The following is a 25,414-nucleotide window of genomic DNA, read 5'->3' on the forward strand; positions in this document are numbered from 1 at the left end:
TCCCTACTCTTAGACCAGCTAGGACAAGAGTCTTAAAGCTCATACCTACAGGGTCACAAGGCCACACCCACTCCAATGAGGCCACGCCTCCAAATAGTGCCACTCCCTGGGCCAAGCAAATACAAAACACCACAGGAGGGAAGAAGGGACAGAAGGGAGGGAGAGAAGGAGCTAGAGAGGGAGGGAGGGAGGGGGAAGGAAGGAAGCTAGGAAGGAAAGGAAGCTAGGAAGAAAGGAAGTTAGAAAGGAAGGAAGGGAGAAAGGGAGGGAGGGAGGCGATGGACTGAGGGACGGAGGGAGGGAAGGAAGGGACAGAGGAAGTTCTGTGTGTGTGGAGCATGGTAAGGACCTAATGGAGAAGGCTAGAGATGAAGACAGGCCAGCCCAGGGCACTCACAGGGCCTCCTGGGATCCCTGTCCCAGCCTGTCTGGTGTCCTCTAAGGGACACGAATAGGAATGGGACTTGAGCTCCTGTGTGGCAGACCGACTGAGGTCTGAAACCAGGATGAAGAGTACGGAGTCCCAGCCTCCAGCAAGCGCAGCCTGGTGAGGAGAAGCCGAGGCACACTGGGTCTGAGTGACAAGCTGCCTGAGGGGACCAGCTCCAGGCACCCAAAGAAAAGGCCTTGCCAGGTTTGGAAGAAATGTCTGAGGAGGCCAACCTTGAGAGAGGAAGCTGAGTCAGGTGGGGAAGGCAACCATGCCCAGGGAGAGTAAAGCTTCGGGTGGGCTGCTCCAGCTGCTGTAAGCTGAGAGGACTTCCTGGAAGAGGCACTGTGTTGAGTGACATTGTGAAGCCAAAGAGAGACTCTGGAGAGGATGGGAAAGGAACAGAGAGACACAAGATCAAGAAATCAAATCAAGAAACGAAGGTGCACTCCTCGGGACATTTATATTCATGGACACTTATTTTAGAGGCTACTTTTCCGGTGCTTAAATACAGCATAATGGCTAGGGGCTGATTGAAAAGAGAGAGGCAGTCGATCGAGCGGGCACGCTGAGAGGAAGAATAGATTTTTTTGCAAATAATATAATTTTGAACTTGTCCATTCCTTCTTTCCACCCCTCCCCCAAATCTAATTGATGCTCTTCCCATGATAAATGACCCTCAGGGCTGGAGCAGGCTCAGCACCTTCACAGAGAGGCAGCTGCAGGGCAGGCTTTAGGGTCCCCCCCTGAAGACAATGGTGTTCCTGTCTTCACAGGCACAGAGAAAGGGCTACGGGAGAAGAGAGTTAAACAATCCTTCTGTCTGGTCAGCATTTCAAATTCTCCTAAGAGGTTTCGGCTCCATTTTTCTTCTGCTTCTCCCAAAACACCTGGGAGCCGGAATGTTGGCAAATGTGTCGGATTCAACCCATTTCTCAGACCGAAAGGCCGAGGTCAGAGGGATGGCAGCTGATTGATCCAAAGCGCCAAGGCAAGGATATTGACACCTGGTCTGAGTCTGAAGCTCTGCTCTGCCTTTGTTAAAGTGGGCGCACCAGGATAAGGGGATGAGCTCGTCGGGAGAATTAAACCCTGGCGGGGTGGGAGCACAGCTGGACAGACCTCGGGACATCTCTATACTGTGACCCCAAATGGCAAAGACAGCTAGATCACTTGACAGAGCTGTGAGGACCGTTGCGTTCTCTCAGAAGTGAGTTACGGAGCCCGAGACAAACTTCTGCTTGCATGATACAGACGGGCCATATTTCAGGATTAATTTCATAAAACGGATCACCGACCATCACCATACTCCATCAATATGAATTGCGGAGCTGAAAATAACGTTACCTCTTAACTCCCTCGATGTCTGTGGGACGGGGTGAGAGGCTAGCTAGGCCGAGGGTGGTGTCTGTTTAGCACTGCTTCCTGGTCTCCTTGCTAAACTGCAAGGGGAGACCAGACTTGATCTCCCCAGTCTTGCTTGACAGCTGCACACAGAATTAGCCAAAGAAACGTCCAGAAGCAGATCCCTCCTCTTAAGACAAAGGAGAGAAATAAGCCGGCGGAGAGCCTGCAGGCTGGGCGGTTGTGGGTGGGGATGCGGAGTTTCAGAGCAATGTCCCTAGGTGCAAAGGGCTTGGTCTGAAAGACGCCCGCAAGGGCTGCTGGGAGCTTTGGGCACCGCTCTCCAGTGGAGATAGCAGAGGAGAGGGAAGAAACTGGGTCAGACAAGCCACGGCCCGGATGCGGCTGAACGCAGCCAGGTGGCCCCACACTGCTCACTCCAGAGCCTGCCATTGAACTGGGATTTTCTTATCAAGGATGTCCCAAGGGCTGTGCCCTGAGCTGGCTGTCTTTGGATAAACAGAGACTGGCTCTCAGGCCAAGGACACATAAAAGGCTGCTCGGTTTTGACCCTGATGGAGACTTACCCGGAAGGAAATCCAAGTGGGGGTGGGGTGGGGTAGAAATAAGGCCCGAGTTGGGAGAAAGATGGAGATGGGGAGATAGTGGTCAAGGTGGAGACTGAGCTAAGGCTGTAGATGGGAATTGAGCATGGCCACACACACCTTTAATTATAGAATTTAGTAGGCGGGGTCGGGGCTGGAGAGAGGCGGTAAGGGAGCAGGGGGATTTCTGTGAGTTCAGGGTCAGCCTGGTCTACATAGTAATTCCAGGCCAGCCAGAGCTACATAGTGAGGCCTTGTCTCAAGAAGAAAGAAAGAAAGAAAGAAAGAAAGAAAGAAAGAAAGAAAGAAAGGAAGGAAGGAAGGAAGGAAGGAAGGAAGGAAGGAAGGAAGGAAGGAAGGAAGGAAGGAAGGAAGAAAGAAAGAAAGAAAGAAAGAAAGAAAGAAAGAAAGAAAGAAAGAAAGAAAGAAAGAAAGAAAGAAAGAAAGAAAGAAAGAAAGGTGGGAAGGGTGGGGACTTAAGAATGTAGCATAGTTGGCAGAGTGCTTGCCTAGCCTGTCTGGAGTCCTGAGTTTGATCCCCAGCACCCTATAAATCTAGCATTGTCTCACTTGTAATGCCAGCCCTAGAGAGGTAGCGGCATGGGATGAGAAGTTCAAGGTCATTACATACCAAGTCCAAGGACCGCCTCGGCTTCATGAGACTGTCTCATAAAAGAGATGGGATGGATGTGTAGGGGAGATGGAGGACGGGAGGGAGGCAAACTCGGAGATGGAAGAAGGATGTAGATGGGGCGGGGCCTGGAGGTGGATGGAAATTCAGATGGAGGCAGGGAAGAGGCTGAGGATGATAGAGGAGAGGATGAGGACAGAGATGGGTGGAAGTGCAGAGGGAAGTTAGGATGGAGATACACTGAGGGAGACCAAGGGCAGAAGGACACAGGAGATGAGCCTAGGAAGCAGGGGCCTGTCTAGGACTGAGGGCCGGGTGCACACGGTGATGGTTGGGACCCAGCAGTAAGCAGCCAGCGTTCCCAGGTAGAAACAGCTTTCTGACTGTTGTTTGCATTCAGCCTTCCAAGGGGTGACGGAGGGTGTAATGTAGAGTGCCAATGTAGAGTGCCATTCTCCCAGGACACGGTGCCCGGGAGCTCCTGGCGGGCAGAGTGTGTGAAGCACTGGCTGGCCACGCAGATGCTGGCAGGTCCCATTTATCATTGTCCACACAACCATTGCGGTCTTACACTTGAGTTATCTGGTCACTCCTGCTCAGAAATGCCGGGAGGGGAGGAGCACGGGTTCCCGCCATGGCTCTGCATGGTTGGGTGCAGGGCTCTAGAACAGGTTGTGTCTGTGTGTGCATCTTTCTACGTGTGTGTGTGTGTCTCTGTCTGTCTGTCTGTCTGTCTGTCTGACTTTCTGTGTGTTTGCCTTTCTGTGTGCATTTATGTGTGTGTGTGTGTGAATGAATGTGTGGGTCTCTCTGTGTGCTCATGAGTGTGTTTATCTCTGAGTGTATATGTGTGTTTGTGCATGCACAGGTGTATATGTATGCATGTGCACATGTGTGATGGGCAGCTGGGCGAAGGGGGGAAGGCACACTCTGTGCTGTCTGAAAGACTTTCCAGGATCTATAGGGCCAGGTACCTGCTGAGGCTCTACTAATGACTTGCAGTAAGCAGATCTCTTCATCTCTGACCTCAGTGTGTTCATCTGTAAAATAGGAAGCCTAGCCCAGAGCTACCAAACAGACACACTGTGGAGTCTATTAGTCCATAAGTCTTCCAGTGAGCACATGAAAAAGGTAAAATAAATGATAAAAAAAAGCAAACTGAATTTAACTACATATTTATACTTAATATATCTAAAGTGTTATAGCATAAATGCAAAATCAATATAAAATTATCAGCATTAATATCAAACCATTTTTTATTTAAATATTTACTTTATGTGTATAAGTGTTTTGCCTACATCCATGTCTTAGTACAATGTTTGTGCCTGGTGTCTTTGGAGAACAGATAGGGGTATCATATTCCCTGGGACTGGATTTAAGATGTTTGTGAGTCACCATGTAGGGGATGGAAATTGAACCCAAATCCTCTGGAGGAGTAGCCAGTGCTCTTAACCATTAAGCCATTTTCTCCAGCCTTTTGCAAAGTTCTTTTTAAAATTAGGCTTTTGAAATTTGGTGTGCTCAGGGTTGGAGGGATGGCTCAGCGGTTAAGAGCACTGTCTGCTCTTCCAGAGGTCCTGAGTTCAATTCCCAGCAACCACATGGTGGCTCACAACCATCTGTAATGGGATCTGATGCCCTCTTACGGCATGCAAGTGTAATGCAGATAGAGAACTCATATACAGAAAATAAATAAATAAATAGATCTTTAGAAAGGAAGGAAGGAAGGAAGAAAGGAAGAAAGGAAGGAAGGAAGGAAGGAAGGAAGGAAAGAAAGAAAGAAAGAAAGAAAGAAAGAAAGAAAGAAAGAAAGAAAGAAAGAAAGAAAGGCAATTGGTGTGCTTTTTAATACCACACATGAGCTTGAACATGCATCATTTGGGGTGCTCACATGCTACAGGGTACCAGGTGCCTATGAGGGTCATGAGTGCAAATGTTGAGTGCTTCCTGGTCTCCTTGCTAAACTGCAAGGAGAGACCAGACTTGATCTCCCCAGTCCCCGGCAAGTAGCCTAGAACAAAGAAAAGGAGCAGGGAGGGCCACCAACAAGGGCAACTATCATACTACTGGGGACACTTCCAAAATATTTGCTGGTCCTATATATTGTATTTACACAAGCCCCTTTATTTCCATTCTGTAGGCAAGGAAACACAGAGAGGTTAAGTCACCTGCCCAAGGTCTCACAGCTGACAAGCAATGCGGCTGGTCTTTGAGCTCTGGTCTAGAGCCCACAGTCTATCCTAAGCCCTCTCCCTCCTTTCTAATGATGTAGGGATGGGTATGTATCTCAGGGCTGGAGAACTCCGCTAGCAAGCAGGAGGCTCTAGGGTCCTTCGTTAGCACAACAAAAATGAAGCCAGCCGACAGCATTCATTACCCTGACCGGAGGACATGTCAGCTATCACATAGTCACTGGCTCATGTCGTGCTTGAGCAGTTCTATCAGGCACCTTCTCCTCAGTGTGACGTCAGTGAAGTTGACTGTGGTGGTTTAAAAGAGAATGGCCCCTGTAGACTTGTGTCTAAATTCTTGGTGTGTAGGTGGTGGAACTGTTTGGGGAGGATTAGGAGGTGTGGCCTTGTTGAAGGAGGTGTGTCATTGGGAGTGAGCTGTGTGGTTTCCAGAGCCCCCTGCCATTCCCAGTGTGCTCTCCGTCTCCTGCTTGGGGCTTGCGATGTGAGCTCTTGGCTGTTCCTCATGCCATGCCTTTGTTCTGCCATCGTGGACTCAAACCCTCTAGAACCATAAGCTAAATGAAATGCTTTCTTTTGTAAGTTGCCTTGGTCATGGTGTTTTGCCTCAGCAATAGAAAATTAATACAGTAACATGGGGGTGGGGGGGTGTTGAGGGGTCCACCTGCCCTTTCTGCCCCTTCAGCATTCTGGAGAATGTACTTTAGCGTATTTTGGAGATGAAGATGTGGATGAGAACGGGAAGTGATGACAAAGGTGGAGGTAGAGGTAGTGTCGGGGATGAGGCTGGTGGAGGTAGGGATGGGGGTGCAGAGAGAGGTGAGGATGGGTAACTTTCAGGGGGACACTTAAGGTGTAGGGGAACCACACACAGTAAGCTTAGGGGGAAGGGTTTTATGCTCAACTCTGACTGAAGGGAGGGTCCTCGACCTCTGGGGCAACAGAACTAGGAAGCAGTTCCCAAGGCAACTGAATCACCAGGCCTCTGGAGATGCTGCAGGGGACCAGGGAACAGGAACTCTCAGCAGCTGAAAGGTACTGACAGACACCAGTCCCTTTGAAGGTTGGCTGAGCCTGGAGAAGTGACAATCTGGGCTCCAGACCAGGCATTGGTGGCACAAACCTTTAATCTCAGCACACAGAGGGAGAGACAAATAGATCATTAAGAATTCAAGGCTAGCCTGGTCTACATAGGGAGACCTTGTCAAACCAGGTTGCCACTATTCTGATCACAGCTCTACCTCATGCTGGCTACATACGCTGCTGGGTTCGGTCCCACACCTCTTTTTTGCCCATCCGGAGTATGGGAATAGCACACCCACCTGGCAGGCCAGAGGTGAGGCTGGAATCAGCAGCTCCTGGAAACTGGGCCGCCTTAAGATCTCGTTCTCAGTGCTGTTCTGAAAAAGTTACACTGCGGAGTTTGCAACTTGTGGGTAATTGAAGTGTTCTGGTGTGCATTTCCGCTCTTCCAGTTCCTACCCGACTTACCATCTGTTTTGAGCCATCTTCTACTTAATTACAATTCTCTGTCTATTGTTCTCCCAAGTTCCCGGCTTGCTCAGCTTCCCTTTTCTTGCCCCCAGCATGTGTGGCTGCCTGAACGAAGCAATAGCTTATACCTGGCCCCATCTCTCTGGGCTCTAAAACACAGCAGTCCTGCGCTTGCCGGCCCCCACCAGCACACGGGCTTCTCTGCACGTTTATCTCCCTCCTTGCTGGATGCCTGCAGCAGGCCCCTGGCACTGAGCCCCACACCTGGCAGGCGTCAGGAAATGCTCAGTGAACTTAATTAAACTCAACCGGGGTGAAAACCCCCTGCAGGAAGGCAAGGTCTCCAGCATCTTTTGTTTGTTGTTTGACCGCCCCCACCTGCCCCCATCCATGCTGAGCAGAGGCCCAAGGCCAGGGAAGCCAGAATGGACTGCCTGCCCCAAGCAGAGTTCAAAGATGGTGCCTCCTACAGAGGTCGGGAAATCACAGCAAAGGAAACATCTTCAGGTTGAATTCCCAGCGTGTAGCCCCGCGGATTCTCTAGCTTGAGTTCTGTCCTACGGCCATGTCTATTGCACTCTTCCCATTTAACCAAGGAGAGGTCAGAGGCTCGCAGTGTGGCAGTGTCCCCAAGACACAAGGATGATGGTGACTGAACTGGGGTGTGGGGAAGGAGGGAAGATGGGGATGGGGTGAGAAGGAGGCTGCCATCCACAGTAAGCCCAGTTCCAGGAAGAGAGAAGCTCTCAGCTCCGGATGACTCTTAAGTAACATGACTAGCTCTTTCCTAGCCTGTGGAGTCTAAGACGCTGTCTTGTCTAGCTAAAACACATGCTGTGCTTTCCGGCTCTTCAAAAATGATGTCACATCCCCCTCCCCCCCCTTCTCTCGCTCTCTTAAAACGTTTAGTGGCCCCTCGTTATGTTTTATAAAAAGATAATGAGAGAAGAAATATGTTTGGTGAGTGTGTAGTCTGGTGTCAGGGAAGAGGGTGCCTCTGAGGGCCCATGCTGGGGCATCCCTTCCACCTGAGGGACCAGCCACAGGATGGTATAGTATAGAATAGAGTTTACTCAGGGCATGGGGAGTGGAGTTGAGGGGTGGGGGGGAAGAGCGAGGAGGAGACTAGGGAGAGGGAGAAGAAGGGAAGAGAGGATAGAGCAGAAACAAGAGTGATAGGATAGGGCGAGCAGCCCCTTTTATAGTGAGTCAGGCACGCCCGGCTGTTGCCAAGTAACTGTGGGGCGGAGCATAGACAAAATGCTAACACCCACTACTCCCAGCTGAAAGGAGAAAACTCTTTAAGTCTGTGATCAGAGGGCTTTCCTGATCCAGAATTCTGGGGGAGGGGGAAGGGCGGTGCTGAAGGCAGAGGAGGGGAGAGGGAGGCCTCGATCTGCTGCAGTTACTGGTATCACGGTGTAAAGACACCCACGGGGACCTGTTTAAGTTCATAACAGTTTAACAGCTGGTTCACAAAATTCCTGAAAATGCCATATAGTCGCCTGCACAGGTTGGAGCTGGCTCCAGCCCAGACAGCGGGCTCCTGCAACTCACTGCCCTGGCTTCCTAGATGTTGGGACAACCAAAGTACCCAGCTGGGCTGCCCCTCCCCCACTCCAGCCCTCCTGCCCCGCCCCGTTGGGTTCTTGCCTGTGCTGTTTCTGCCTTCCTCTCAACTTCTGCCTCCTCGGACCACAGCCCAGTGTGGCCTCTCTGGCAATGGCCCCCAGGATCTCTTCACTGGGGCAGGGTTCCTTTCTGCACTTGGATGCCTTTGGGATGCCCTTACCACTTCAATCCTCATGGCCTCTCCAGTGCCCCGTGTTTCTTTCAGTGCGTTAAAAGTCCCAGGAAGCAGGGACTCTTGTGTCTCCAGCAAGGAACCCCATGCTCCCCATAGCCGTCAATACTGCAGCCCCGCCTGGTGTAAAACTCTGAGTCCCCCCAACTGAGCCACTATCTCCTGTCCTTCCTTCCCTTCGGAAGCTCCTCCCACCTCCATCGAAGTCGTGGCTGCCGACTCCCCTGCCCCCTTCAGCCGGTACCAGGCCCAGAACTTCACACTGGTCTGCATCGTGTCTGGAGGGAAGCCGGCGCCCATGGTAAGTGCTTGGGGGTTCCAGCCCTAAGTATGCCAAGACTCCTGCTCTCTGAACCTCCTTCAGGAACCACTTCTGTACCCAGACAGGAAGTGGCCCGCCCCATCCTGCCATCCTAGATCGTCATAGTAAGGTTGGCTTCTAGGAGTGCCCAGGATCCGGTATGCCCCTCCTAGATACTGAGGAGAATGGGGAACAAAGAACAGGATCCAGAGATGGGGAGGCGACTTCGCTATAGTCTCCTGGTGTTTTCCACAGAAAAAGAGACCCAAGTTCGTTTTCTCATGCTTCGAGCATGCTGTTCCTCCTGGGCCTCCATGGGCCTCACAGGAAATCACCCCAGATGGAAGAGAGGAAAGGGGGAAGGAGGGGGCAGGAGGAAGGACAGAGGGGAGGGCTAGGCCCCCAGAGCACCTGGTCTGAGCTCTGCTTCTGGCCACACCAATCCCCAGGACTGACCCTGACCAGGCACCCTCCTCCCCTTCTTGATTTTGCTAAGAGGCCAAGGAGTTGGACACAATGTTTCAGAAGCCATGGGGCCCGTTTGACCTAACAATTACTCAATGAAAGCTCATGTGTCTAACTTCTAACAGGGGAGGCATGGATCCCTCAATTTCCCTCGAAGCACCCCTGTGCACCCATATCAGAGCCTTTGAGCTATATTTGGGGGTGATTCTAGTGTGGGCATCTTAGAATAATATTCTAGTCTTCTACCCAATGAGTTTCACACATTGCTCAGATTTAGCAAGATGGCGAGGGGTGGCGGGGAGGGTACAGCTGGGGCAATGAAGACCTGCAGCTAGAATTCAGATGGACAGGTAAGTGGCCCCCCACCTTCCCAACATGACTGTTTCTCATGTGTGGGCTAGCAGTGGGAGCTGAGGAGCTGAGCCTGCAGCCCCAGAATCAACTGTTCAGGCAGAGGTGTGGACAGGTATAGAGATACCCCTTGGTAAGGTGCAGAAGCAAGATGGAGCACAGAGACTTGCGGGCCTGGGATAAGGGTTCGGGGCACAGAGGTCAGCAGTATGTGGTGGTCAGGGGTCAGGGATGCAGAGATGTAGGGGTCTGGGTTAAGGATCTAGGGCACAGGGGTTAGGGGTTTGAGACCTGAAAGTCAAGGGTCAGAGGGGTACAAAGGCATAGGGTTACAGCCAGGAGGTCACCAGTGAGGCATCAAAGCCACCGATGCTGAATACAAGGCTCACAGACTCCCCCTCAGAATCCCTAAGAATGTCCAGCCTCCAGCCAAATCCTGGAAGTTGGGGGAAAGGAAGACATGAGGGGAGGTTTTCCTGGCCCTGGGGCTACAGGAGAGCACCCCTTTCTCATCTCACCACCAGGCTGCCACTTAAGACACAGTTATTAAAAAACTGCGTCCCTACTTGGTCCCTCCTCTCTCCTCCCCTCTCTTCGCCCCAGTTGTCTATATGAAAGATTCTTATTCCCTGACAGTCCGGGCATCTTGTGTCTGTCTGGAGCGTCAGAACTTGAAAGCAGTTCTTTGATATAAATTACAAACCTGCTTTTGAAGCACTTTTCAAAAAAAAGAAAGAAAAGAAACACAAAGAAAGGGAAAGGAAAAAAAAGGAAAAGCCCCAGAGCAGACCGTTATGTGCCAAGGTTTCTTCTGCAGAGTTTTAAACTCTGACAGGTCCTCCACACCCACATATCACCCCCCTCCCACCCACCCCACCTACTCCCCAGTCCCTCCCCCCCCACAGTCTCCCCCTCCACCCGCTTATACCCACCGAGTCCCTGAGCACGCAGCTTCCTGCTCTTCTCTCTCCCTGTCTCTTATCGATTTATTTATCTGATTTATTAAAAAAAAAATACACCCAATCCCCACAGGCTTCCGGGCACATGTACCAAAATAAGAAGACAGCAAATTAAATTAAATGCCGCCTCTCAAAACTTGAATTCCCTATTAGCAGAGAAAAGGAGAAGACATCTTTTTTCGCCCTCATTCCCTGCACCTAGCTCCCTCCCACACACGCACCTGTTTTCTGCCTCGCAGCTCTGAATTACCAAATTGTGTGAGCAGGCAGGACACAATACACACACACAGAGGGAAAGAAAAAAAAACAAAAACCACGCGCATGCGCACAAGCTCAGGGACACACACACCCACACCCACTTCTCCCTTCCTCTTCTTTTTTGGTTTTTCGAGACAGGGTTTCTCTGTGTAGCCCTGGCTGTCCTGGAACTCACTCTGTAGACCAGGCTGGCTTCGAACTCAGAAATCCGCCTGCCTCTGCCTCCCGAGTGCTGGGATTAAAGGCGTGCGCCACCACGCCCGGCTTCCCTTCCTCTTCTCACGTTTCATTTTGCCCCCAGTACCCCTTTTGCTCCTCATTCACATCCCCGCCCCCACTTGAGCAGCAATGAACCATACTAGAGCCCAGATGATAGTTAAGTGGCCTCCAAAACCAAACACCCCCTGCGACTTCATTTAAGCCCCAATTGCTCCCTGGAGTCAGTCGTCTTATATCTCTTTCCAAGTGGAGAAACCGAGGCTACAAGTCCCCCCCAGCTTTTCGATGATGTTGTTGGTGGGCTGAACCATCTCTCAGACCTGTTTATATTCCCACAATGCCCTGCTGGCCCATAGCTCTTCAGGGGAGTGTGGGAAAGGAGTGGGTGGGCGTGACCGTGTCCCTACTGACTGGGAAGCCCAGGCTCTTCTGAGAGTCCCTCAGGAAGCTAAACCAACCCACTGTTAGCTTTTCCCCTTTTCCTGCTTGCAACTGTAGGTTTATTTCAAACGGGACGGGGAGCCGATCGATGCCGTGCCCCTGACAGAACTGCCAGCAGCCAGCTCTGGCCCAGTCCAGGACAGCAGGCCCTTCCGCAGCCTTCTGCACCGAGATGTGGATGATACCAAAATGCAAAAGTCACTGTCCCTTCTGGACACTGAATACCGGGCTGGACGTCCCTACACGGAGCGCCCTGTGCGCAGCCTGACCCAGGACCCCAGCCTCTTCGTGCAGCCCACCACGGAAAACATCCCAGAGACAGTGGTGAGCCGAGAGTTCCCCCGTTGGGTACACAGCACCGAGCCTGTCTACTTCCTGCGCCACAGCCGCACTCCAGGCAGCGATGGCACGGTGGAGGTGCGGGCCCTGCTCACCTGGACCCTCAACCCGCAGATCGACAATGAGGCCCTCTTCAGCTGTGAGGTCAAGCACCCAGCGCTGTCCATGCCCATGCAGGCGGAGGTCACGCTGGGTAAGACCTGGCAGGCTCTTCTGCAGCCCATAAGAGGTTGTAGTTCGGCAATGGGGGGGAGGGGCACGGGCTGCTGCAAGCCAGGGGGAGGGAAGCAGATGGAGTCAGGTCAGCTGGGGGGAGAGACAAGGGTCTTTGGTGAAGTTGTTGGTTGGACTGGAGAAAATGGAAATCCCTAGGTCAGCGGGGTGTTAAGGTCAAGCGCATGGGTGTTTAGAGGGCATTTGCTCCTCACAGATAGAAGCCTGACCTGTAGTCTCATTACAGATAAGCAAAGCTGAGACAGCAATTAGTGATCTGGCCCTGAGCTGCTAGGTTCTGCACAGCAGAGCTGTGCTAATAAGCCCCATCTACTGACACCATCTCTACCTGAAAGGCTGGGTGCCCCTGTCTGGCTTTGAGCCAGCTCCTAGAAGACCCTTCCAAACCAATGCAGACTTCTACAGCTCCCACAGAACCTCAGAAGAGCTGTTTCCTGGGTGCCTGTCTGCCATGTGCTGCCTGCTTCCTGTCTGTTAGTTCAGCAGGTGTTTGTGAAGCAAGTCGTGGGCTTGGATGGTCACACTCTAACCCTGGGGGAGGTAAGGACATGCTAGATAGCCAGGACTAAATTCTCTTTCTGCCTAGCCTGCCCTGAGCCTCTGTTTTCTGGCCTGTTGTATGTGGCAAGTGACAGGCCAGCCAACACGGGCCAGCCACAAGCTGGGAGTCCAGCTTGAACCCTTGCAGTACCCGAGGTGGCCACTGGGAATGATGTTCTTATTCCCGTTCTTTTGGTGAGGGACTTGGGTTTTACATGCTAGGTCAGTTAGCTGGGGCAGTGTGTCCTAGTGTCCACTTCCTTAGTGTTGCCCAGCTGACGGCTGCAGTAAGGACACATTGAATCACGAGTGTGGCCTGCACAGTGACAAACCCTACACTCTGAGAAAGGCCATGGGATGAACGGAGTGGTATTGGGGGCACAGAGTTCAAACACCCAGCAAGGACTTTGAAGCCAGGCCACTCGTGGTTGGGCTTGTCTTCTGCAGGAGACCTTGATCTCACCTGCATTCATTTTTCAAGGATGCCTCGTGTGGCTCAAGTGCCGCTTCCTCCTGGAAGCCTTGCCTGTCCGGTTGACTGTATCTCTTTAAAGCCCCTCTTCCTGGGTTTGTGTCTGTCTGGTAGGCAGTCTTGAAAGTCACCTCAGAAGTGACAGCGCTGTCTTTGCATTGGTCAAGCCGTTAGCCTCGGGGCTACTCGTGATCTCCTCATGTCCAGGTTGCACACGCGCCTCAGAAGGCTTCCGGGCCTGCCCTTCTCCATCTTTCCCAGCAACCCACCTAAGTACTCCGCGTCTACCCCTGGAGTGCATGCAGCATGGCCTCCAAACTGGTCTTCTTGCTTCTGGTTTCCCCCCAATGCTGTTTTGCATCCCAACTGATCTACTTACAATATAAATCAGCCCCAAACTCAGATAAACAGCTGCCCAGACCCTGCAGTGTAGACGCTAGGCTGATGCAGAGAAGAGAGGCCAGAAACAGACCTGCAGGTAAAGTCAATTGATTTTGATGGAGAGACCCTGAGGCTGTTCGGAGAGTAAAGAAGAGACCTCTAATACATGGTGGTGAGGAACAAGGGAGTGCAAGTGTGGGGGAGGTGGGCCTGGCCCCTGCCTGGCACACATACAGGTTAACCGGAGATGATTGATAGGCCCCAGTGTAAAAGCCAGCGACATGAAGCTTCCAGAACAAAATGGAGAGAAATGTCTTTATGGAGCCAAGGAAGCCAGCATCCCTTAAAGCAGCCATTTTTTTTTTTGGCTTGTAAGAAGCCCTCTTTAAGAGAGTGGAAAGGCAAGGTGTAGAAGTGTGTGTGTGTGTGTGGGGGGTATATTCTCACTTCTCTGTAAAACACTGGTACCCAGGATGCAAAAAGAACCAAGCAAAAAACAAAACAAAACCAAAAAAACTAACCCAGCTAAGCCAGGCGTGATGGTACAAGGCTGTCATCTCAGCATTTGGGAGGTGGGGACAGGAGGCTCAGAAGTTCAAGGTCATTCTTGGCTCCCTGGGTAGTTTGAGGTCAGTCTGGACTGCCTGTCTGCCTGCCTGCCTGCCACAAGTCCCAGACTGTCATAAGCGTGTCTCAGAAACTAAGGGGGAGGAGCCGCTACTCGATACCTGAGAGACAAGCAGTATTGGTTGTCAGTGCTGGAGAGCAAACCCAGGGCCTAGTGTGCTAGGCAAGTGATTTGTCACGAACTGAGCCACACCTCCTGCCCATGATTTCCTGCTTCTAAAAAATCACGCATGGACGTATTAAAACACAGTGGTCCTCTGAGAAGTGGTCCTCTGAGAAGTCCTCTGAGAAGTGGGGATTAAAACCTCATTGAGGTAGCACTTGTAACCCCTAGCCTAGGTAAAGTTTTCAAAGCTGACCATAACCAATGTCGGCAAGTGTGCAGAGCAACCAGAACTCTCCTGCATCACCAGTGGTAGTGTACAATGGTACCCATCCACGGGCAACCAGCATAGCTTCTCAGGGACGATAAACATCTCGTTCCTGTGAGCCGACAACTGCACATGGAGGGATGGCTGGGTGGATGGACAGATGGTGTAGATGGAAAGATGGATTAGGTAGACAGGTGTTATGGATGGATTGAACGGACATGAAGAAAATATGGATGGATGGATGGATGGATGGATGGATGGATGGATGGATGGATAAATAGAGGATGGTGAAGAGGTCTGATGAATTCATAGATGGATGGGCACTGAGTAGGTGGCTGGGAAGATGGGTGGGTGGGTAGATAGTGGATGTATAGGCAGGTGGTTGGATAGGTAGATGGGTGGACTGGATGTATACAGGAAATGGAGGATGTGCGGCTGGGTGGGTGGGTGGATGGATGGGTGGATGATTGGTTGGTAGATGGGAGGGTGGACTGGATAGATGGTGGATGGATGATGCCTGAATGGATGAGTGGCTGTCTTAATGAAAATCTAGAATCCCTCAGGAGCTTCAGAAGAGCCCTTCCTTGAGACCACACCTGCTATCTTCACACACATGAAGAATGCCACAATTGCGTGTGTGTGTGTGTGTGTGTGTGTGTGTGTGTGTGTGTGTGTGTGTGTGAGACCACAGGTGCACATGCGAGGTTGGGGTGGAGTATAATGGGAATTTCTGCATTCCCTTCAGCCAGGGTTTCCCTCTGGGGCTTCTTCTCTTGGACAATTAACCAACAGACTGAGCTGAAGCTCCATCCCACACAGCCTGAGAGGGCTAGGCCTAGATCCTGGGCCTGCATTCTGTTCTCCAGCTCCTACAGGCCAGGGCTTGAGAGGAGTGAATACCGAAACTGTGGATACACCTCTGTTTGGCATGCCCGGCTGGGCTCCCAAAGCAGGCAGGGGGCTATAGGTTTTGCTTGCCAGGAGCTGCAGTGGACTCCCCGGGGGGGGGGGGGGCGTTGGTGGGATGGGAGGATGTGAGCAGCTGCTCTGACTTCCAGGAACAAGTGGCTCCTGGCAGCCTCGAGGGAGGGTGGGAGATGCAGGACATCTGCTGTAAACACCTATCTGCATGAGAGTTTAGAGGAGCAACAATGTAGCAGGCCCTTCCGGGTCTTCCCTCTGTGCCCCCCAGGGTCAGCTGCGCACAGGGGCACTAGAAACAGTTCAAGGCAGCCAAAGAAGCTGTGCGACCTGTTGCCTAGCTGCCCTGGGCTCTGAGCCTCTCTACACTGCCTTCTGCAATGGAGGCCTTACAGCGCCCTCTGCTGGTTGAGGCTGGCAGTGAGGCAGACCACCCAGGGCCGTGGAACCCTACACACACACACACACACACACACACACACACACACACACACACACACACACACACACACACACACCTTCCTATGCAGTGAGGCAGACCACCCAGGGCCGTGGAACCCTACACACACACACACACACACACCTTCCTATGCAGTGAGGCAGACCACCCAGGGCCGTGGAACCCTACACACACACACATGCACGCACGCACGCATGCACGCGCGCGCGCGAGCAGCTGGAGGAGGCAAGAGTGTCCCTGATTCCCTGAGCCTTTCTGTGTTTGCAGGACAAGCTCTAAAGGCTGAAAGAGGACATGGGATAAAATGGAGTGTTGAATAAAGGAAAAGGGGGTGGCTTGGAGGTGGAGCCTTTCCATTCCCAAGCCTGCCATCTGCCCAGCATCCCTGGCCAGCACTGCTTCCATGCAGCTGGACTCAGCAGTGGAAGCCACCGTCTCCTCCCCTCTCAGTAGACCGGGCCCTTCCCTCTGCCCACCCTGCACTTTAGATGTCTGTCTTCCTTGCGGTTAATTAACGGTTTCTTGGTCTTTCTCTTAGAGAGTGAGACTGGCAGAGCCTGGAGCCTGCTCCTCTGATTTCTGTTGTGCTTTAAATAGGAAAGACAGCCCTGGAAACTGTCTAGTCTGTCCCCGGCCCTGCCAGCTCTCTTGGTGACCTTCCATTATGTCCCCAATGCTCCTCCTGCATGGAACATTCCTCATGGGGTTTCACTTCTCCAGGACACTGTGACCACTGCCCTTCCATGAGCCGTGTGCCACCTCTGCTGACCTCAGACCCTGCGTACAACGCTGGTCACCGTTTGGCTGAATCTATTTGCAAATTAAATGTCTCTCCCACTAAAGGAGAAGCTGCGGGACACTTGACTTTATCACTGTCCCCTTTACTAGCTCCCAGCCCTGCTCCAAAGCCTGACATATGGCCAGCTCAGTAATTACCATTGAATGACTGGGCAAATGGATTAATAAGGGGTGGGGAGTCAGGAAACACAAGTAATTGACTCTGCAGGGACCTGGGACAAGCCTCTTCATTATGAGTGGACCTGGGTTCTCCCCTCTGGAAGGGAGAGGGGTGAGAAATATCCAGGTAGTTCTTCAGTCTCCCACAGGCAAGGGACACCCAGGGCATCGTGTCACCTCAGCACATAACAGCTGAGGAAGATAGTACTGGAGATAAGAGGACTGGATTCAGGGAGAACAAAGGCTAGCTAGGGAAAGAGATGGTGACTTCACTCTGTATCCCCATACTCCACCCCACCCCTCGCCCCCCCCCCCCCCCACACACACACAGGGGTTCCAGGAAGTTCCCTGGCAGTAGGATCCTCAATCGGGAGTCTGAAGGCCTGAATTTTGGTCTTGAGTCTTCCTCCCTCTTTGACCTCTGGCAAATCATATTGAACTCCCCGGGCCTCTGTGAACTCAGCTGGACAGATGGTGTAGTTATCCTTCTCTCTCACTGACGATGTGTATGATCCATACATTTGTGGGCATCACTGAATCCCCAGATCCCAGCAATGGTGGGACACACAGTAAGGCTGTGGGAAATACGGAGGGAGGCCGAGCCATGACTGAGGGAGTGAACGAGCCTCCTTGGAGTAAGGTTGGTCTAGGACACCAACCTCTGGAACTTGCTCGGATCCTTCGCTACCCACCTCTCAATGTGGTTACATCCACCCACCACCCTTCTCCAACCCCGCCCACCACACCTCTCTGACTCCACCCACCACTCCTCTCCGAACCTACCCACCACCCTCTCTGACCACACCCACCACCCCTTTCTGACCTGAACTTCCTCTTGATCCAGTTGCTCCCAAAGGACCCAAAATCGTGATGACGCCCAGCAGAGCCCGGGTTGGGGACACAGTGAGGATCCTAGTCCACGGATTTCAGGTCAGCCTGTTTCTGGATAACTGAGTCGGGTGGTGGGTGGGTAGAGGCACCAAATGGCCATGGGGACCAGCCTACCTGGCTTATTCTTCTATTCTCATGAGCGAATGCAGCTCACGTCAACCTTCTGCCTTTGCATTTATTCCGGGCCTGAGTCTAGACTCTTGTCCAGACTGTTGTCAGATTCCCTATTTAGCTGCGGATGATTTTGAACTCCTGACCTTCCTGCCGCCGCCTCCTCCTCCTCCTCTTCCTCCTCCTCCCTTCCTCCTCAGTGCTAGACACCATCACAGTTTATAGGGTGCTGAAGATGAAACCCAAAACTTTGTGTGTGCTATGCAAACATGCTACCGACGAAGCTACATCCCCAGCCCTCTTCCTGGGTCCTGAGGTGCTATCTGAAGCCTACTAGATGAGAATTAGGGTCTGGAAAGCCTCTGGCTTCCCTGTGTTGGCAGGCTACTCCCGTGTGACCACTATTCCCTGCTCTGGCCCACAGAATGAGGTCTTCCCAGAACCCATGTTCACGTGGACAAGAGTGGGCAGCCGCCTCCTGGATGGCAGTGCCGAGTTTGACGGGAAGGAGCTTGTGCTGGAGCGGGTTCCTGCCGAGCTCAACGGCTCCATGTACCGCTGCACTGCCCAGAACCCCCTGGGCTCCACTGATACACACACTCGGCTCATCGTGTTCGGTAGGGACCCCTCAGGACCACCTGAGGATAGGCCTTGGCTTAAAGCTGTCCACAGAAGCCCCTTGAATTTGTCTCAGAGAGAGAATTCAGTTCACTGGTTGTAATTACCGTGGCTTGATTGTCAGCGAGATTCCAGGTTCACATCTCAGCCGGCCTCAGTTTCCCTATTTGTAACATGGTTGTACCAACCCATTGTTATAGTGGCATAGAGCGGGTGACTGGGGAAGGCTCTCTATTGAGCGATACCCACTCTGCCTCTCTCTGTTTCTTTCTGACAGAAAACCCAAATATCCCAAGAGGAACAGAGGACTCCCGTGGTAAGTCTCCACCCTCAAGACTGCATGCCTAAGAGTGAGTGCCTTTCAAGGCCTCAGAAAACATCTGTTGCCAAGACACCACCTGCATCCTGCAGTCCCTCTCATTCCTTCAGGGGGCCATCACCCCAGCCAGGCAGAGTTAAGTTTAGACAACTCTAGGCACTAAGCAAGGAAGGCTCATCACCCCCAAACAGCCAAGGGTGTCCCCTCTCACTGCTACCCAGACCACAAAGAGGCCCTGTCTGGCACTGACCATGGTGTGGGTCTCTGACAACTCCATGGGACACTTAAGAGCATAGACAGATGCCCTGGGCTGCTTCCTTCAGCCACCCTGACCTAGAACCACCCATGGGATGCAGACACTACCCATACATTGCAAACCTCACAGTTCTCTGTGACGCTTCCCCCTCCTGGTGCCTTCTGGATCATCCTGATGATATCAGCTCAGCAGGCCTGTATGGGGACGAAGCACTGCACCCCTGGCAGGCAAACAGCAGAGCTGAGGTCCCAGCCCAATCACCTGATACTGCCCTCTGGCATCTTTGTTAGAAACCATTTACCCCAGAGTTTGCCCACTGTAGCACACAGGCAGGCTGCCGCCCTGACAGCGCCTCCACCCTCTCCCAGGTTCTGCTTCCGGCCCCACTGGCGTCCGGCTCACCCTGGTGCTTGCCCTGACAGTGATCCTGGAGCTCACGTGAAGATGCTGCCTCCTCCCGATGCTCCAGCCGCCCGGCATCTCTGCGATCGATTTTCATTTCTTTTCTAAACTATTTCCAGTCTTGTTCTTAGTCTCGGCCCATGTCTTGGCTTCCTCACTGGGTTTAATTAAACAAACAGACCAATTTTCCCCACCTCAATGTCTGGCTCTATATTTTTCCTTCGTCTAGTAGCAGCAACTGGGTACCTACTGGCGTCCAGTCATAGGACAGGCACAGAGAAAGGATGACAAAGGTGATGGAAAGCCTGCACTCCCGTGAGGATGGGCAGGCATGCAGTTCTTGTCTTGTTCAGTCCTAAAAACAGCCAGATGTGGGGAGTGGAATGATCCCTCAGGGGAAGTGTAACAGTCAGCTGTAGCCACGATAGTGCTGCCTAACAAGTCAACCCAAATCTTGGTGGCATGCAACAGCAAGCATGGATACTTATGTATGGATAGCAGTGATCCAGATGACCTCATCCAGGCTCACCAGACAGTTGAGCTTCACACAGCAGACTCCCTGGACCTCTGCTCCCTCCCGCCACAAGCTACACTCTAGACTGCCTTCTAGTCAGGTCTATGGGCTTGTAAATTCCATGTGTGTTTGTCCTGGAGCTGGAGAAAAGAGGCAGTAGTTACCTGACATCGGATCCTCTTACAATGTGCATCAGTCAGCTTTTCATCACTGTAACAAAATACCTGAGATAGTTTACTTACACAAGGGAAGGTTTCTTGGGCTCTTGGTTCTGAAGATACAACTACAGCCCAGCCGTCCCATTGCTTTGGGCTGCTCACAAGGCTATGAATCATGGCTGACGGCTGTGGAGCTACAGAGGCACATCCACCAAGAGGCAGGCACAGAGGAAGAAACCAGATCCCACATCCCCTCCGGGGACACACTCCACCTATTGATGGTCCCATTACCCTTCAATAGGGCTGTCCCAGGACATACACAGACCCAAGAAGATAATGAGTATCCTAACTAGATCATGGCAGATCACAGAGCTAAAAGAAAAGCCAAGTCAGCCCACTTAAAGCTTTGTCTGGGTCATGTCTGTGGTCACTGGTTGGGCCAAAGCTCATTACATGGCCAAGGGAGAGATGAGGTTGACCCCCACCCTCAGCTGGGATCCAGATCTGAGAGGCACCAGGAAGACGATGAAAGTCAGGGCTTATCAGAGTGAGAGAGGAGCATGGAATTGGATGGGTCGGGATAGCACAAGATCAGTACGCTGCAGTGAGCCCCAAGTCTTACTAAACACACCAAAGATCTGTCCTGAGCTCATGGCCAATCCGAGGCTGTTGAGTAATCCTTTCCCACCTCTAGCTACACACTAACACTCTCTGGAGCATCGAAGGTGGAAGAAGAGGCCACTGCCCCAGGCAGAATCATGACGCCCAAAGATGCCCGTGCCCTGGCCACAGGACCTGAGCAGAGTCACTGAACTGGACCAGCTCTGAGCTGAGTTCACTTTTGCACCCTGAGAGCTGGAGGGGGGTAGCTGGGGCCAGCTGGCCTCTGGTGGCTTTGACTGCCATGACTCAGCTCTGTGCCATGTGGTTTCTCAGGCTCCTTGAGGGTGGAGGAACAGAGAGCTGAGGCACACGGATCTCGTGAGGCTCCAGGGAAACTGACAACCATGGCTTCCACTGCATTCAAAAGAGATCCAGAGTCCCCTTGCGAGGAGAGGAGTTGAGAAATCACATGGGTGTGGGGAGCTGAGAAATCACATGGGTGTGGGAAAAGGAGCAGAGTGAGAGCAGGTGTACAGGCTACAGCCTGACTTGAAGCTCATGATGAGCGTGGTGGTGCCGAACCACAATCGCAGAGCTCAGGAGATGGGCTCTGGAGGATCGGGAATTCAAGGCTATCCTCAGTTGCATAGTAAGCTTCAGGTGAGCCTAGGCTACATGAGACCCTATCTCAGGAAAGATTATCAGCCTCTGTGTGTGTGTGTGTGTGTGTGTGTGTGTGTGTGTGTTCGGGCACATGTGCATTCATGGGTGTTCACTTCCGTTCCAACCATGTTTCATCTGTCTGCGTGTAATAGCGGAGATTGCAAACACTCACTACATGTCCAGCTTTTAGTGGGTTCTGGGGTTTCGAACTCAGGTCCTCATGCTTATATGGTAAGCACTCTCATCCGCTGAGCCACCTCTTCAACCTGACAATTAACCATTTATTTGTTTGTTTGTTTGTATTTATCATTATGTGTGCGGGTGTTCTGCCTGCCTGCATGTCTGTGTGCCATACGCATGCCTGGTGCCCAAGGGGGCCAGAAGAGGTCACCAGATCCCCTGGAACAGGAGTTATACGCCCTTGCGAGCTGCCATGTGGGTGCTTGGAACAGAATCTGGGTCCTCTGCAAGAGGCTTAGCTAGTGCTGAACCATCTCTACAGCTCCCCAATGCTCAGCCTTTGAACATGACATCCTGGAGACTCGGTTTTCCCTTGTGTCTTTCTGCCTCCATTTAAGCTCAAATTCTTTCACCCACCAGCTGGTGTTTTAAATACGTCAGAAAGGAATGATTGATACAATGATGTTTGCCTTCCTGAGTTCAGCCAGTCAGCAACAGCAATGGTGTTGATGATTCGCTCAGACATTCATCCATATGCAAACCTACAAGATAGATGCACAGGCAACCACACAGTACCGTGAGCCTCCCTCATTTACTTCCTTCTTCCTCGGGGCCCTGCCTGTCTCAGGAAGTGCCTGCCCACTCTGCTGCTGCCCAGCAGTTCTATATAAGGACCCTACTTCCTGAGGTTTCTGTTTTCCGAAGACATTTTAATACACAGGTTTATTCTCTCTCCTTGCCTTCTTAGAGGGAAGCCCAGGTAGGCATGAAATTGGACTTGCTTCGCCCTGTTAACAGCAGGGTTGCTGGGCTCCACTGACCCCTGAAGTGCATCAGTCGCTCAGTAGTCAGCAGATGAACCATGGGAAGTGGTGGAGGACTGAGGAGGGGGAGCTAGCTGGGAGGATCCAGAGCTGCAGCCGGAGGGGCAGCCATCTGCTTAAACCTTGCATTCAGTCTCCCACAAGTGCCTTCTTCCATCCCACCAACTCTAAGTCTCCTCCAGCCAGGGCCTGAGCTGAACCAGAGGAGGCATGAGCCAGACTGGGTAGGCTCTGTGATTATGGAGCCCCCCACCCTTCCGAATGAGGGACCCCACTATCAGGGATGCACGCCACGCTTGGGGTGCCATACACCAAGGATATCAGAGTGAGGAGGAAGCGCCCACAGGGGGGCTGCCCTGGATGCGGGCTGGCCTTGAAGGACAAGAAGAGCAACTGAAGTTAACCCTACCCCTGTGGTATGGCCTCATGTTGGTCCAGGTCCTCAAATGTGACCCACATGTGCAGGTGAGAGAAGATCCCAGGTTCCTGCTTGCTCGGCACCAGTCCCCAAGACCACCCATTTTGGAGCACAGGAGAGAGTTCAACCTGACTTGTAGCTGCTGGGCCACATCATGTCCTAAAGAGCCTGTCTTTCCCTCACCTTCATCCCCCATCCAATCCCCCACCCCCACCCCTTAGGTTCCCTGAGGCCCCTGCTGCTCACCTGCCCCTGAACTAAGGTCACCATAGATCCACTGACCCTTGAGAATTTCCATTGTGTCCAGCTGAGCCAGTGGGTATAAAGATGGCTGCGGGGCCCCAACAGGCCCATGTCTAAAGTCGTATATGAGCAGAAAAGTCATGCTTTTGTTTCTGTTCATCTCTGAGTTGGGCTCAGGAGCAAGTGACACAAGTAGGTTCAGCTGCTACGGGCACTTAGTGGCCATGCTTCCAGGATAGCTGTCCACACAACATCTAAGGTCCCCACCCCACTGGGGCAGGACTTTGGGGACGCTGACAACCTGTATCACTCGGTTGGAAGTTTCTGGCTGCCTGTCTGCTGGGAGCTTCCGAGAGACTCAAGCCTGTGGCCACGGTCCCCTCCTCAGCCCAGGACACCAGCCTCTGGGCCCACTGTGATTCATCTGCTCCATCCCCCAAGGCTTCTACAGACAGTCAGCCATAGCTTGCTCCATTCTATACTACCTAGGTCTTCTGCTAGTTCTCCACAGGTGACTCAGGCCACAATCTTCACCATGAGCCACTTTGTCTGTGGGGAGACACAGAGCAATGAGCAAGTCCCTAAGGACCCCATGAGGCAGCCACACAAGACACCTTGTGATCCAGAAAAATCTGTGGGTTTTATTAAGAGTCTAAGTATACAGAGCACGGAGGAGGCAAAAGCCAGTGAGTGTCCTTGGGGTTTGGCCTTCCTGTCAGAAGTGACAAAGCTCAAACCTGGGCTTGCAAGTTTCCTGTCCTGCAAGGTGTACAGGCCAGTGCCAGGAACTCCTCCTTCTGGATCTGTCACCTGCTGGTGAAACCCGATGGGGAAGGCAGTTGGGTTGAAGGCTGGGTAGAGTGGAGGCAATGAGGAATAGGCTAGACAGGGGATGTGGGAGAGGCAAAGAGGGGAGGAGAGGGTATCAGTCACTCGGGGCTGTGAGGGCACCGTGGGTCAGGCTGCCCTGCAGTCAGCTATGGAGAGAGCTGGATTCTTGAATATGTGAGTTGGGAAGAAGAGAGAACCACTTGGAGGAGAAGAGAGAAGAGAGGTCAGCAGGCCAGCTGGGCTCCAGGGGACAGAAAGTCTACAGCATTCAGGGGAGCGAGCGCCAAGAGAACCGGAGAAGCAAGGGAGTAGACCAAACTGAGGCTCAGGACAGAGATACAGAGGTAGATGGACAGACAATGGCATGAGTAGGAGAGGGGAGAGTGATGAGGAGAGAGAGGGCTGAGCAGCACATACAACCAGCAGCCTCACGCTCCTCCCACCCGCCTCAAGCTCCTCCCACCAGCCTCAGGCGCCTCCCACCACGATGGCCTGTAACCTTGAATTTTGAGTTGAAATAAGCTCTCTTCCCCTACGTTGCTTTTGTCGGCGTATTTTATCACAGCAACAAGGAAAAAAGAAAAAAGAAAAGCGGAGACACGGGAAGATGGTGCAGAAAAAGTGAAAGAGGGCGAAGCCAAGGCAGGAGGGACTAACCGCTCCCTGTGCCCATCAAAGTGGGGCCCAGCTCTGATGCCCGCAGCCAGTGTAGGAGGGCGCTGGGGAGGGGAGCGTCCCAGAAAACACTCAGGCTCTTGTGTCAGGAGTGGCTGCCTCGGCCTCCTCCAGAACGATAGCCCCGAGTGATGGTAATAAGTGTGGTAATAGCCATGTAAAATAGAAACGCAGTTTTTCCAAATGCCAAAGTCTCGGTGATAGACCTAAATGTCAACCAGCCCTAGGCCCGCTGAGCTCCTGACCTTGAGCTGAGCTTCCCCGCCTCACCCCTGTCCCAGTCCCTGGTTAGCATCTTACAATCGCCATGCTGGGTTACTTGCCTCCTAGAACGGAAGTTCCCAGAACCACAGATAAAGGATCTTTGGGGAAAGAAATTCTTTTTCTAAACCGAGCCTTTTACTTTAAAACCAGTGCGGACCTGCCTGTTCTGCCCTGAGGGAAAATTTGAGCCCCAAGGTTTTGCACTTCCTTGAGAAGAGCTTGTCTTCCCTGCCAGCTCTGCTACTCCCTCCACAACCTCCTCACGTCACCACTCTGTGTCTCTATGTCCTCTTCTGTGAAATCCAGGAGGCCACATGCCTGGCACTGTCCTCAAGATCTCAGTGAAGACACGGAAAGTCCATCCCCCGTACGCGGCACTCAGCGAGAGCACAGCAAACGTGAATTAGTGGGGTCTGTCCTGCATGACAGGGAGACACGGAGCCCGGGCATCAGCACCACAGGCGTGGCACTGCCACACCCACCACCACACTACTGTACCACCCTACAGCACCTCGGCAGAGCAGTGTAGGCACACCTGGAGGGGTAGGTCTGGGCCTCTGAACCAGAAGCAGGGTTACCCCTGGAACTTGGCAGAACGTCCCAGCCCTCGGACTGGAGATGTGGGCTATCTCAGAGAAAGCAAGCTAT

The 25,414-nt window shown here is 52.5% G+C and overlaps 1 protein-coding gene across 1 annotated transcript in view; it reads left to right on the forward strand.

Annotated features, from left to right (window-relative positions):
- Igsf21 (immunoglobin superfamily member 21) overlaps positions 1-19,577 on the forward strand; it is a 219,300-nt gene extending 199,723 nt beyond the window's left edge. Inside the window, exons 5-10 of the mRNA XM_021161084.2 lie at positions 8,686-8,801; positions 11,552-12,026; positions 17,641-17,726; positions 18,223-18,415; positions 18,694-18,732; positions 19,360-19,577. Coding sequence (XP_021016743.1) covers positions 8,686-8,801; positions 11,552-12,026; positions 17,641-17,726; positions 18,223-18,415; positions 18,694-18,732; positions 19,360-19,433 — 983 coding nt within the window. The 3' untranslated portion in view covers positions 19,434-19,577. The remainder of the gene's footprint in view (positions 1-8,685; positions 8,802-11,551; positions 12,027-17,640; positions 17,727-18,222; positions 18,416-18,693; positions 18,733-19,359) is intronic.
- Positions 19,578-25,414: the final 5,837 nt, after the last annotated feature.

This window comes from Mus caroli, unplaced genomic scaffold (genome assembly GCF_978045245.1).
Source record: "Mus caroli unplaced genomic scaffold, Mus_caroli_1 scaffold_6, whole genome shotgun sequence".
Lineage (NCBI taxonomy): Eukaryota > Metazoa > Chordata > Mammalia > Rodentia > Muridae > Mus > Mus caroli.